Source organism: Stegastes partitus, unplaced genomic scaffold (assembly GCF_000690725.1).
Source record: "Stegastes partitus isolate 25-593 unplaced genomic scaffold, Stegastes_partitus-1.0.2 Scaffold107, whole genome shotgun sequence".
Taxonomy (NCBI): domain Eukaryota; kingdom Metazoa; phylum Chordata; class Actinopteri; family Pomacentridae; genus Stegastes; species Stegastes partitus.
The window spans coordinates 1-12,786 of NW_007577838.1; the positions used below are offsets into that span (position 1 = coordinate 1).

At 38.8% G+C, this 12,786-nt stretch overlaps 2 protein-coding genes across 3 annotated transcripts; one reads left to right on the forward strand and one right to left on the reverse strand.

Moving 5' to 3' along the window:
• Positions 1-165: 165 nt before the first annotated feature.
• Positions 166-3,358, forward strand: LOC103354398 (acyl-CoA synthetase family member 2, mitochondrial-like). The gene is made up of 3 exons (XM_008277747.1): positions 166-1,042; positions 1,132-1,200; positions 2,313-3,358. The coding sequence occupies exons 1-3, from the start codon at positions 776-778 to the stop codon at positions 2,367-2,369; spliced, it is 393 nt and encodes a 130-aa protein (XP_008275969.1). The 5' UTR covers positions 166-775; the 3' UTR covers positions 2,370-3,358.
• On the reverse strand, positions 2,310-9,089 carry armc7 (armadillo repeat containing 7). Of its 2 annotated transcripts, none has more exons than XM_008277746.1 (4): positions 8,952-9,089; positions 7,022-7,165; positions 6,560-6,926; positions 2,310-2,348 (listed from the first exon to the last, which is right to left on the reverse strand). In XM_008277746.1, the coding sequence occupies exons 1-3, from the start codon at positions 9,037-9,039 to the stop codon at positions 6,583-6,585; spliced, it is 576 nt and encodes a 191-aa protein (XP_008275968.1). In that variant the 5' UTR covers positions 9,040-9,089; the 3' UTR covers positions 2,310-2,348; positions 6,560-6,582. The 2 variants fall into 2 exon arrangements, with proteins under 2 accessions (XP_008275968.1, XP_008275967.1); XM_008277745.1 differs by having other exon boundaries at positions 2,316-2,351.
• Positions 9,090-12,786: the final 3,697 nt, after the last annotated feature.

The following is a 12,786-nucleotide window of genomic DNA, read 5'->3' on the forward strand; positions in this document are numbered from 1 at the left end:
TGTTTCTTGGCAGCTCTAACAGTTGAACATATTGAACAAAATGTGTGTAAATTCTCAATCTGAACGTCTTTTTAAATGATATTTTCAAATTGCAAACTTTTTTTTATAATTTTGTTTTTCTTATTCGTATATTTAAATACATTTATACACAGAAATGACTTGTGTTAACTTCTAGTAGTAAGAAAACTTTATTTTTTTGGCACAATTCACTCTAAAAATAACAATACAGAAGAGGAAATTACACCAGCAGAGCAGTAAATGAAAATGCAAAAACACAAATATTCAGGTTTCCTTTAAACATGTCAGTGACAAACCAGATCAAGTGTGTTTTAACTGCAAGTGAAGTTCAACTTATTCTTTAGAAAAGAATTAACGTGCTGCAATAAAGCTCCATATTCATTCTGATGTTGAGTTTAGGTCAGCTAAACTTTTGCTTGGAAAATAACAGAAAAGTGTCAAAAGATCTGGATTTAACACTTTTAAATTCTTTTAATGTGTGCTGCCAACTGGAACTTTCTATTTAATGTACTTTCTAACTTACAAGCGGAGAGGAACGTTTATTTTCACAGCACGTTTCACACACAAAGGCGTTTTAAAGTGCTTCACATGGTGCATTAAAATAAAAACAGAAAATCACAGATAAAGTAGAAAATAAATACAATTAGAGACAACTTCAGCAGAAGTACAGACAAGTTTAAACCAGAATTTATAAAACATGAAAAGCTGTGCATGAACTTAAAGGTTCTTGGTTTTTGCGTTGTCTTTCGGTACTTTAATGTGTGTTCAGAGCCGTTTATTGTCCATATTTTGCTGCTATTTTGGCCTCTGTGCACTTGAGCAGTCCAGTTCTCTCCTTGTAAGTTCAGTTACTGTTGTGAAAGTCAGTCTCTTTAAATCCATCACCGCTGCATGCTTTCTCTGTGCCGCTCAGGTGGTCGGCGTCGAAGATGCTCGTATGGGTGAGGAGGTCTGCGCCTGCATCCGGCTGGTGGATGGAGTCGACTGTACTGTACAAGAAATCAAAGATTACTGCAAAGGACAGGTTTGGCAGATTTTCTTTAATATTTCAGCTCGACTTGTGCTGCAGCTTTGGACGGATCTGCTCAGTATCTCTTCATTTTCTCCCTTCAGATCTCTCACTTCAAGATCCCTCGCTACGTTCTGTTTGTGAGCACCTACCCGCTCACCGTCACTGGAAAGGTAATTTCCCCCCAAAACTGTGGCTTCTGCGCCGAGCTCGTAAAAAAAAGCAGAAAGTTGCGACAAATGGGGTTTACAGATGCATCCAGAGTGAGAAGCAGATGTACAGTTAGCAGCAGCTGTGATAATTTAGCTGATCCCCCTCCCCTCGGCTTCTTGCCTTACCCTCCTGGGATGCAGTTTAGAATAGTTTGCAGTAGACACGGTGGTTGTGTTTGAACAGTTCGGCCCTGAACGCCCCCAGACAGGAGGGAAGGGCAGCTATTAGCTCGTCTGCACGCACAACGACTCCCGTTAGACGAAGCCAGAAGGGCGGCAAATCAGATAAAACCACACCCTCGCTTTAAGACTCCCTCCGATAGGGATCAAATATAATAATAAGATGTAGAAACGTGGCAGAAAAATACCCCAAAAATCTGCTGTTTCCAGCTTTTCACACAGTTTGTAGACATCAAAACGGGTTGAAAAAAACTTGAAAGTACTTCTCACTAATAATGAGCCATGTGTAGCTGCGTCTGTAGATTTTAATTTGCAGAATCACGACACATCAATTGAGAAACCGACTTTTTTTGGCTAATCTAGTGAGATAAACACCACGTCTGTTTTGCTTAAGCTTTTAGTGTCTCTAATATACCATAAAAACACACGAGAGAACATCAAAATAACGTTTTAAACAAGAAGATAAAGCGAACTTGAGCTGCAACGATTAAGTTGTATTTTTAATTAAAATCCAACAAATTGTGAACTATTTCGATAACTATTTGATATGAGTACATCTTTTAAAAGAAAACTTCTCTGATTGCAGCTTCTTAAATGTGAATATTTATGTTCTCTGTGACAGTAAACTGAACGTCTTTGTGTTGTGAACAAAACAAGACATTTGAGGGCTTTGAGAAACACTGATTGTTGGTTTGGGTTAAAAAAAAAAACAACAAAAAAAATCCTTTCATACTGTTAATCAGATGATAAAAAGCCCCAAAGACAGAATAGATGGATAATTATATTTGATATCAGAGTGAGCCAGCTCTCAAACGACTGAGATTTTTTTAGTTTTTGTGTAGTTTAATTCAGTATTAACTCACCGGAATTAATCGTCCTCTTCCTCTCCTCAGATCCAGAAACACAAACTTCGTGAGGAGGCTGAGAAGCTGCTGCAACAGAAGAAATGAAAATGAAAAGCTCCACTTGTGTATGGAGAGAATTCAGTTACTATATATATCATATATATATGGGCAGGTATCGCATATCAAAAAGTCCAGTCGGGATTCACACAACCGACCATCAGAACAACAGACAGTCTGAGTTTGCTGGTTGTGTGTCTCCTCCTGTCACCAGCAGTTAAAGGGTTAACTGTCTACAAATCACATGAAAAGACCAACAAGTATTTTACACCATCCAGCTGCTGTAAATACGCACCAAAACAACAAATGTGCTTTAATCCGTCCTAGAAAATAGTCCAACGAACACAGTGTTTACTCGTGTAGGAGACGTTACTACAGCAGAAAAGAAATACGACAGAGCTGCTGGAGGGGAGTCACACTTTGAGAAAAAAAAAACACACATTTTAGAGGAAAAAACTCAGATATTCTGAGATTATAAAGTCATAATTCTTTTAGATTAAAGTGGTGAATTTACAAGAAAAATCACAAAGTTAAGAGGGAAACAAACTGCGACAATCTCTCAGATTAAAGGGACTAATTTATTGCGAAACCTCCAAATTTAACAGATAAAAAATGCTCAAATTCTCTGAAGTTAAAGTGGAAAAAACAAAACTTAAATTTAAGAGCAAAAATTTAACCGTTCTAGGATTAAAGTGGGAAAAAAAAGATTATCAAATCATTATTTTGTAAACTATGCCGATGCTGTAATTTAATATAGAAAAAGGTCAAAGTATCTGATTTTAGTCACTAATTTTAGAGAAAAGAATGTTTGGATATTCTGAGATGAAAACTGTAAATTTAAGATTTTTTAAAAACAACTTTAGAAATGATCAGAGATTAAAGTGGTACATTTACAAGAGAAAGCACAAATTTGAGAAAAATAAATGATATTCTCAGAGATTAAAGTCATAAATTTGTGAGAAAAAAGATTAAAGTCTCAACTTTAATCAATCAATCAACTCATTGTTTTGGAGGTTAAAGTGGTAGATTTCCAAAAATAAAAAAAATTAGGAGAAAAAAATGTGATTTTCTTGTAAATTTGAGGCTCTGATCTCTAAGAATTTCAGATTTTTTTTGTTCAAATGTACAATTTTATGATCTCAGAATTAGTTTTTTGTTTTTTTTTAACCTGCAACAGGCTTGATTCTCTTGTGAATTTAAGCCTTTTTTAAAATAATGAAATAAAAATTTTATGTTTTTATGAGAAATCAGTGGGTTTTGAATTGAGTGAGGAGAAAATCTGGAAAATATTTAAAGGCAGATTAAAGTAAAAGTAATTTTAGTTGTTTCTTTCTCTGCAAAGGTCAAGTTGGTTCAATCGTGCAACACTGGTTTGAGTCTTTTCATGAGATTTGTTAACAATAGGAAAAAGCCAACAGGATGGCAGCAGTTTTATGCTTCAGGCTCCGTCTGCTCAGCTCTGTGGGTGGATGTCCTGCGAGGCTGCTGTGAGCGGACAACTTGTTCACTGTGTTCAACCACGCAGGACTTTTTATCCTGCAGAAAGCTATGAAAATATTTTTTTATATCAACTTGAAATAAACTCTTCACATTGTTCAAACCAGCCGTGGGTGTTTCTCTTTTTACGGGAAGAACGAAGGGATTTTTATTGATCTCGGTGGCAGGTGCAGCCTCTTAAGCCCTTGAAATGCCTTTCAGAAACACTCACACGGATCCAGGTTGTGGAAAAAAAAGAGAACTTTAAAGTGAGCGGGTATCGTGGACACACACTGGAAGCTGTAAAGAATTTCCTGAGCGGCTACATGTGCAGTCCACCTGACGCTGGGCTGCAGGATCGGATGTCGTCTCCTGTCTAGACCTGAAGGACTCGGCCCAGAAATAGCTCCTAAAAGCCCAGAAGAAAACAAACGGTGCTCCTGGCTCTTAAGTAGGAACCTCAAAGTTTACTTAGCAGTTTTTATTTGACATATTTTGGGTTTGGATTAAATGTTTCAGGACATGGTATTCTTCCTGAGAGTGCCAGGCGCAGGAGTTGGCTGTAACGCGCTCCAGCGGCCGCCCTGGGTTTTAGGAAATCACTTGAAAGCCAAAGGAATGTACATTTTTGTGGGAAAACAGGTAACGAGACGCCAGCGAGCGAGTCTGTTTCTCTCTCTACACTCAAGACTTTGGTTTGGAGGTTTCAAAATTACACTGTTAACATGCTGCTTTTGTACAATTAGGATTAATTGTATTAATCTCTCAGTCAGTCCGACTGTGTGCTGCCAAAAGCTGCAGAAGAGTCGTTCACTTTAACACAAGTTACCGAGTCTCCCTCAGGTGGTCAGAAAGAGCACAGCACTGAGATTCAAGCACAGGAGGGAAATACAGAACACACAATGCGACCAAAGCTATGTGGACCAGCAGAACAACTTGAAAACTACAATGTGCAGAGTCAGAACTTGCAGCTGCAGCCAGACGGGTGTCATATGAAGCGAGATTAGAGGGTTAGTGAGGTGTGTTGAGCCTAAAACCTAAAGGATGCTCTCTTTTAACCGGCTAGATCGCCACGGTAACTGATGCTGCTCTGGAGGAGATTAGTTTGGGGTTTAATCGGTTTAAATCAAGACGCTCCAACCTTTCACCAGTTCTGTTCCTGACCATGTTCTCTATGAGCGACACAGACTCTCAGCTGAGGCAGCACTGTCTATGTTACCAATCCCACTGTTTTTATACTTGGTCCTGATTTGGTGCACAGTCTGTTTTACACTGCTGGTACTGCAGATTAAATCAAACCAAGTTTATTGTCATTTTGCTGTACATACACAGTAGTACAGGCAAGATGAAAGAGTGTTTCTTCAGGATCCAATAACTTAAAGCAATTTAAACAAGTGTTTGCATATCTACATCAGCAGTTCAGCATTCTGACAGCTTGTGGATTGAAGCTGTTGATCATTCTGGAGGTTCTACCATTAATGGTCCAGAAACGTTTGCCTGATGGTAGCAGTTCAAACAGTTCATGGAGAGGCTGTGAGGAGTCCCTGACAATGTTCAGTACTCTGCTCCTGCAGTGACTCTGGAAAAGTTCTTGTACGGGAAACTCCGATGACCCTCTCAGCTCCTCTCACTATCCTCTGCAGGGCTTTTCTGTCTGACACACTGCAGCTGGAGCACCATGCTGAGATGTAGTGTGTCAGAACGCTCTCCACCACACCTCTGTAAAAAGTCCTGAGGATGCCGGCAGGGAGAGACGCTTGTTTCAGCTTTCTCAGGAAATGCAGTCTCTGCTGGGACTGTTTGATGATCGCTGTGATGCTCTTATTCCAGCTCAGGTCCTGTGAGATCTGCACTCCGAGGAACTTGATGTTCTCCATTCTCTCCACTGTGCAACCGCTGATGCTGAATATAAATATATGAATACTAAATCATGATTCTGTGGCAAAATGACGCTCATTTTAATTAAACTTATTGGAACTTAATTTGAGTAATAAGAGCTGTAGACTGAAAATTAAGCTTTTTTTCTCAAATGTGAAGTCTGTCAACTGTTGCTTTGCAATTTGTAATAGGTATGAAAAACAATCTGAGGATAAACCTGACATTACATGGTAAATGGTCTGCATTTATATAGCGCTTTTCTACCTTAGCAGCACTCAAAGCGCTTTACAATGTGTTTCTCATTTACCCATATTCACACACATTCATACACCAATGGCAACAGAGCTGCCATGCAAGGTGCTGCCTGCCATTGGCAGTCAGTCCCAGCAGAGACTGCATTTCCTGAGGAAGCTGAAACAAGCCTATCACCCTACCAGAATCCTCAGGACTTTTTACAGAGGTGTGGTGGAGAGCGTTCTGACATACTGCATCTCAACATGATGCTCCAGCTGCAGTGTGTCAGACAGAAAAGCCCTGCAGAGGATAGTGAGAGGAGCTGAGAGCGTTATCGGAGTTGGGAGGAACTTCAAGTTCAGTGTCTTGCCCAAAGACACTTCAAATGTGGAGGGGCGGGGGATCGAACCACCAACTTTACAATCAGAGGACAACCGCTCTACCACCTGAGCCACAGCCACCCTGCTTGTTACCTCCCTAAACCCACATTCTGCTTCATAGTACAGACATCTGGAGGAGCTGAGGCTGTAACAGCAGCAGATGATTTGTTTTAGAAGGAGATGCCTTTACAGCTACATGTGTGCGTGTAATGTTGGTCCATAAACGTTTGGCCACATTGTGTAAAATAAAGAGAAAACTCATGAACTTACATTCAGCAGCTCCTCGCTGTGGATCAGTCCTTCGGCAGCGGGATGCCGACCGCCGTCTGTTGAACCTTCATCTGCTGCTCGGCTCGGCTCACCTGCTCCTCGCTGCAGACGTCCTGCAGGAAGACAGCGGCCAGGTTGCGCAGTCGAGGGCTCTCTGAGAGGGAGAAGCGCAGCATGCACTGCAGGATGGCTGGATCTGTGATCTGAGAGCGGGACGATGGAGTTACGAGGTTCATGAGGGTGGTGACGGCCGACAGAACAGTCTCTTCCCTCTGACTAGCCAGACGGTTTGTGACTAAACTGATCCCGTCGCTCTGCAGGATGACGTCTCTGCATCCAGGGTCCATGCTGAGGTTACACAGCCCACCTGAGGACATGCAACACAAAGAGACGAGTTAGCGTTGTGACATTCATGACACAGGAGTGATGAGGATTTATAGTTTCTGTGGGTGTGATGCTTACCCATGCCAAACTCCACAAAGTTCTCGTTCTCCTCAGTCAACATGTCCAGGAAGAGGTCGGCCACCTGCAGCTCCCTCAGATAATCCATGTTCTTTGGGTCATAAGCAAAGTTGGCCAAGTTAGCCAGCACCTGCTCCTTCGCCTCTGATGTAGACAAAAGATTTATAGAGTTAAAAAGCTGAATAAATACCGGAACAAGTTCATTTAAATTAGATGCACTGATCACCAACATACTGGTATCAGCTCATATGTTGGTCAGGAGAGGCTGTAGTACAGAAATGGTGCATATTTAATCCACCGGGAGGCGCTGAAAAGTTCATTTTACAAGTGGGAACTAGGGTATGGCATAAGTCTTACTTAAATTAGTCAGGCAAATTTACTAAATAACATTGTAGTGTCTTAACTTTTACATTTAAACTTACACGTACAATTTGAACATTAATTTCATTCCTTTCTTTTTATCATACACACAGAAATATTTCTCTGTATGTTAAAAAGCATTACCAGAATTTAACATGTAAACATGAATATTAAACACCCAGTATGCACTACAATGCCATTTAAACAGCAGGGATGAAATGAAAAGATCAAAATCAATGTAAACAAATTAAGTCTGACAACAAACTTTAGTTTTATCTTGATGTTAGATATAGCAAATCATATTTCTTATGTTCCTGTTATAAATGTTGTATTCATTCACACACTGTGTACCAAGTATGTACTACTCAGTGTACTAGATATACTTTATCATATCAATAATCCTCCTTACATTTTTTTTTTAAAGGAAACTTCAGGCAAATGATGAAGAAATCAGCAGCTATGTTCTCCTCTATAAGAAATATTTTTTTGCCACTAATTTAAGACACACCCAGTAACTTCTGCACCACATAAGCTGCAGGCATGTCCACATATGGAGGGTAGCTGACACCAAGACTGAACAGACTGATTCGCAAGGCCAGTGACGTTGTGGGAGTGAAGCTAGACTCTCCGACGGAGGTGTCGGAGAGGAGGATGCTGTCCAAGCTGCATGTCATCTTGAACTACATGTCACACCCACTCCACGATGTACTGATCAGCTACAGGAGTACTTTCAGTGCAAGACTGATTTCACCAAAATGCACCACAGACCGCCACAGGAAGTCATTTCTGTCTGTGGCATCAGACTACACAACTCTTCACTCTGAGTGTCAGACACTTTTATTATTGGCCAATAACTATTTCCATGTGCAATCATCCAAAATTCAACTGTAGGTAAATAGTAGCATTATTATTGCACTTTATATACTACAAGAGTAGAATGTACATTTAAATTTTGTGTTTAGATATATTTTATTTTATACTCATACTTATGTCTATATTTTTTATTATGTTTTATACTTTCCTATTTCTCTTAGGACTTTTGAATGAGAGCACCTGTAACAGAAAGCTATTTCCCCTAGTTGATCAATAAAGTATTTCTGATTCTGATATAGAATTAGAGTTAAATTTGACATGAAAAATCAGCACTAAGAAGAAGTTGTACAAATGAAGAAAAACCCTTGAATGACTGTAATATAATCAAACACAGTGAGAAAGAGCTAAACAAAACAAACCCAGCATCACAACCCTTTTCCTTGCAGAGCAAACAGTTCAACAACAACACAAACTGAAAGGAGGACTTATTACAGAACTTTTGCATCAGATGTCCTTTGTATTAGCTCAGTTTATCTGTTAATGTCTAAAACTATCAGTCTTTTGTGGCAGCAGCTCTGTAGCCTAATTAACTTGAGAATCTTAGAATTTCTATTTATATGTCGGGCTGTGCCTTTAAATATTACAACTAACGGCTTGTTCATTTACAGATACCTCCACCATAACTCTCAGCAGCTTTTTTAGAGAATGAGTGTTTTCAGCACAAATCAGTGAAACCCTGAAATGAAATCTTCCTCACCATCACTGTCGGTGTCCTGAAACTCAGTGACCAAAGTCTGTAAATATTCAAACCGGTCGGAGCTTTCAGCTGAGCTTTTCCTCCACATCTTCTAGCATCAGTTTCACTCTTCACTTCCACCACCTTATACAAAAAAAAAACCAAAAAAACGGTCAAAAAAACAACCGAAGGTTGTCGCGTGTTTCCCGGTTTGTTCCGTCTCCAAAATACGTCCGTGGAACTGCGCGGGTACGAGTAGGGTTCCGCTTAATCGATGTGAGTTTTAAAATAAAATATTCAGTAAACTCAGCCACAAACAAAGAGAAAAAAAATAAACAAAAAGAAATGTAAAAAGCAATAACAAAATTTAAAATGTGTCTTAAAATATTCCCCTTAACTCTGGGGACGGACGTGACGTCAGCGCGAACGGAAGTGTTTGTGTACGTGACAATCTGCAGGACATGGAGGAGTGTCTGAACTGTTACCTCAGCTTGTGATCTGTGGAAAGGTCAGCTACCAAACTCATGTAGGTTCATTTTCTGTGTGTTTTCCGGCATTCAGCCTCCTCACGGATATTTATCTACAATGAAGCAACACAAGCTGTCAGCTGTAAAGCGTTTAACCAAACCCATTCTGTTTGGGACGCTGATTGTTGGGCTGGCTACTGCTTTCGTCAATAGGTATGAGGCATTTTTATGCACCTGTTCACCTTCAAATATCACATTTACACCTTTCCCAAGCTGATAATGTTTGTATTGCATGCAGAGGTTTTGCTGGAATCTTGACACAGTGAGAGCTTGGCCCACATACTTAAGATTATAGCTTGATAGATGAACAATTCTTAAATTATTCTAGAGTAAAATGAATTTAAAGTGTAAGCCTTGGAGTAAAGGGCGTTATTTATGATGATTTTCAGCTATAATCAGCTACCAGGTGGACTGAGATTTGTATATCTTATAATAATAATAATAATAATAATAATAATAATAATAGCTCACTTAAATTTTTCATAGTAATTTTATTTAATAGTAATTGGGGTGACCAACCCTCTAATCAGTCATTAAAAGATGAAGATGCAGATGCAGGTGAGGGGAAAGGGTTCACTAATAAAGTCCCAGAACATAATATCTCAACTAAATAGTAATTAGAAGTGAAATTTAGTGTTGCACTGAGCAGTATTTCAGACCTACACTTTGTTTCCACTGAAGCTATATTAAATATAATTTGTGTCCCTTAAAAGTACATGTTGTTGATTATTTTTTTTGGTGTGTTTTCAACACTTCCCTCAGTTGTAGATGTCAGTGTCATTTCATAAGCAGTCGATATTAAACTTACTGAAAAAGTTAGGAAAATTGTAATCAAAATATTTGATGTTTCATACAGATATTCCAATTTTTTTTCTGCAATATGATGTTTTAAAGTCAAGTTTTCATTACCACATGAAATAGCATACACTTCTAAAATCAGTTTAAATCCTTGAACCGATGTGGTGGATAGCATATCATCCAAAATTGCAGCTTCTGTGATACATAAATTTGATTGTATGAAATCGTAACTCCAAATTGAAATAGATTTATTGTTTAGCTTGGCATCAGGCTGATGTTACTTCAATGGAAGGATTTAGCAGTGTCAGTGAGTGATGTTAAACTGTGAATTTTCCTGACAGTTTATTGCTCTCTCCATCCTTCAGGCACTTGTTCTTCGAGGACATAGCTGAGCTCAGGGCTCAGGAGCGTGAACGCAACCTCGCCAAGAGGATGGAGGTGCTGGAGAGGCGGCAAAAGCAGATAGACGAACTGGCCGAGAAGAAGAAGCAGGCGGGAAGCGACTGAACGCAGCAGCTTGAACCTCGCTGTTGTTCTGTACAATGATTCTCCAACAGACTGTCATGTTGAGCAGGTTCATACATCCTGTTGTACACAGGCCGATGTGAAAGGACTGACCTGTTAAACAAAGGCCTTAAAAATATCTTTCCCTGTGTCAGTAATGGATTTATTTAGGTAATCCTCACACTGTATAAAAACAAGTGAAGAAACCTGTGTTGGACACATTTGATGTGCAGGAGGCCAAAGTGTTTCGATTAATGCAGCAACTGTGTGTGTCTGTTTTGAGACATGATTATGAATGATTATATGAAAAGAATTCTAAAATTAGATCTCGTCTTGTACTTGCATGTTTGTCCAGCAGGTGGCAGAGTTGGCTGCAACCTGAAGGACCATATTGGTGCAGGTTTCAGCTCTTTAATAAAGACTCACGTGCTTTACGTTGCTGATGACACATTGTGCACAGTTGGATTTCCAGGTGTTTTTTTCCCTCTGTTGGCTTCCATCAGGTCTATAAATCAAACCTCAGACTCTAATCCTGTCTAACAAGTATCCAGTCTGCCAACATTCCTGTCGGTTCAGTAAAGCCGAGCAGATTTTTAAATCAATCTGACATGTCCTCAGTGATGGATGGTACAATTCAAGCACCTGTCAAGAGATGGCTGGTTTATATTCATGTTGTGTAGGAATGAATTCAGTCTGATGGCTGCCTGGAACAGCAGGAAAAATACATCCAAACTGCTGAAGAAGCTGAAGTATTATCAACAACATGCACTTGAAGTATTAAAATAAAGGTAACAAGTTAATTGCCAGTTTTATATTCATGAATACTTTGAGGATGTCATTACTTAATACTGTGATTTGTTAGTTTGCATCTACATTTAGATACTTTATGAATTACAAATGATAAAATTCTAATCTGAAAAGTGCTCAAGTAACTAAAAGCTGTCAGATAAATGTAGTGGAGTTACACAAGTATAAAATAGCATAAAATGAAGTGAAGTAAAAGTACCTCAGACTTGTACTTAAATACAGCTCTTAAGGAAATACACTTACCATCACTGCAAACCAGCACTGTTGGCAAAACTGTCAGCTGTAATTTAAGGCAGATTTAAGTTTTAGTAAATACAATAAAACACATAAAACCTCTGACAGATAAAGATAAAAAACGCAATATAACAGAAACATAACCTGCAACAGGGTTAATATTAGTGTAATTTCTATTAGTAATAGAGCAGCAATAAGACTGCTGTAAATTGACAAAAACAAACAAATCATTTTCTGCTACAAGCTTCATAAATATGAACACCATGAGCCATTTGGCCATTTTATGTAAATGTCCATTGAATATATTTGGTTTTTAGACACAAAAAAGCAGTTTGACAATGTCATCTTAAGTTTTCAAAACTTGGGCATTTTGTTTTAATCTTTTGAAGACTAAATTGATTAATAAGTCAAAAAAATACATCAATCAAGATTGAAAACAGCTCTTTGATTAAACTGCTGATTATTCTAGTAATTAATCAGTTTGACAAAATAATGTACAAAACATTTTCTAAAAGTTAAATTAGTTAATGTAGTATTTAGACATTTTTTACTGTCCCCTCACATATTTGACTGTAATCTTTATGAGCTGCAATATCATCACGTCACTCACATCTCATACAGGCAGTTTGGTTGGCAGATAAACAGGAAAAAACAGTGACAATTGAGCCAATCCTTGTCCCAAAGTTACAGATCCAACTTGCCGACTTACCTTACCTGCCTTGTTCCAACGATCCAGAGGCTCTTCATCTTGGAGACCTGCTGTAGTAGTAAAATTAGTCAAATTACATCTTCAAATGTTCTGTTTTGATTGAATAAGAGTCCAAAGCTCAAAGATATTCAGATGACAGTGTTGGTAAACTGAAAAATAACTCAAATATTTAAAGCTGGAGCCAGAGACTGAAAATAAGTTTTCAGCTAATTGTTGTATTTCTAGCTGCAGATAATAGTTAGTCACCGCTAGAGCTTCCTCCACAATAAGAACAGAC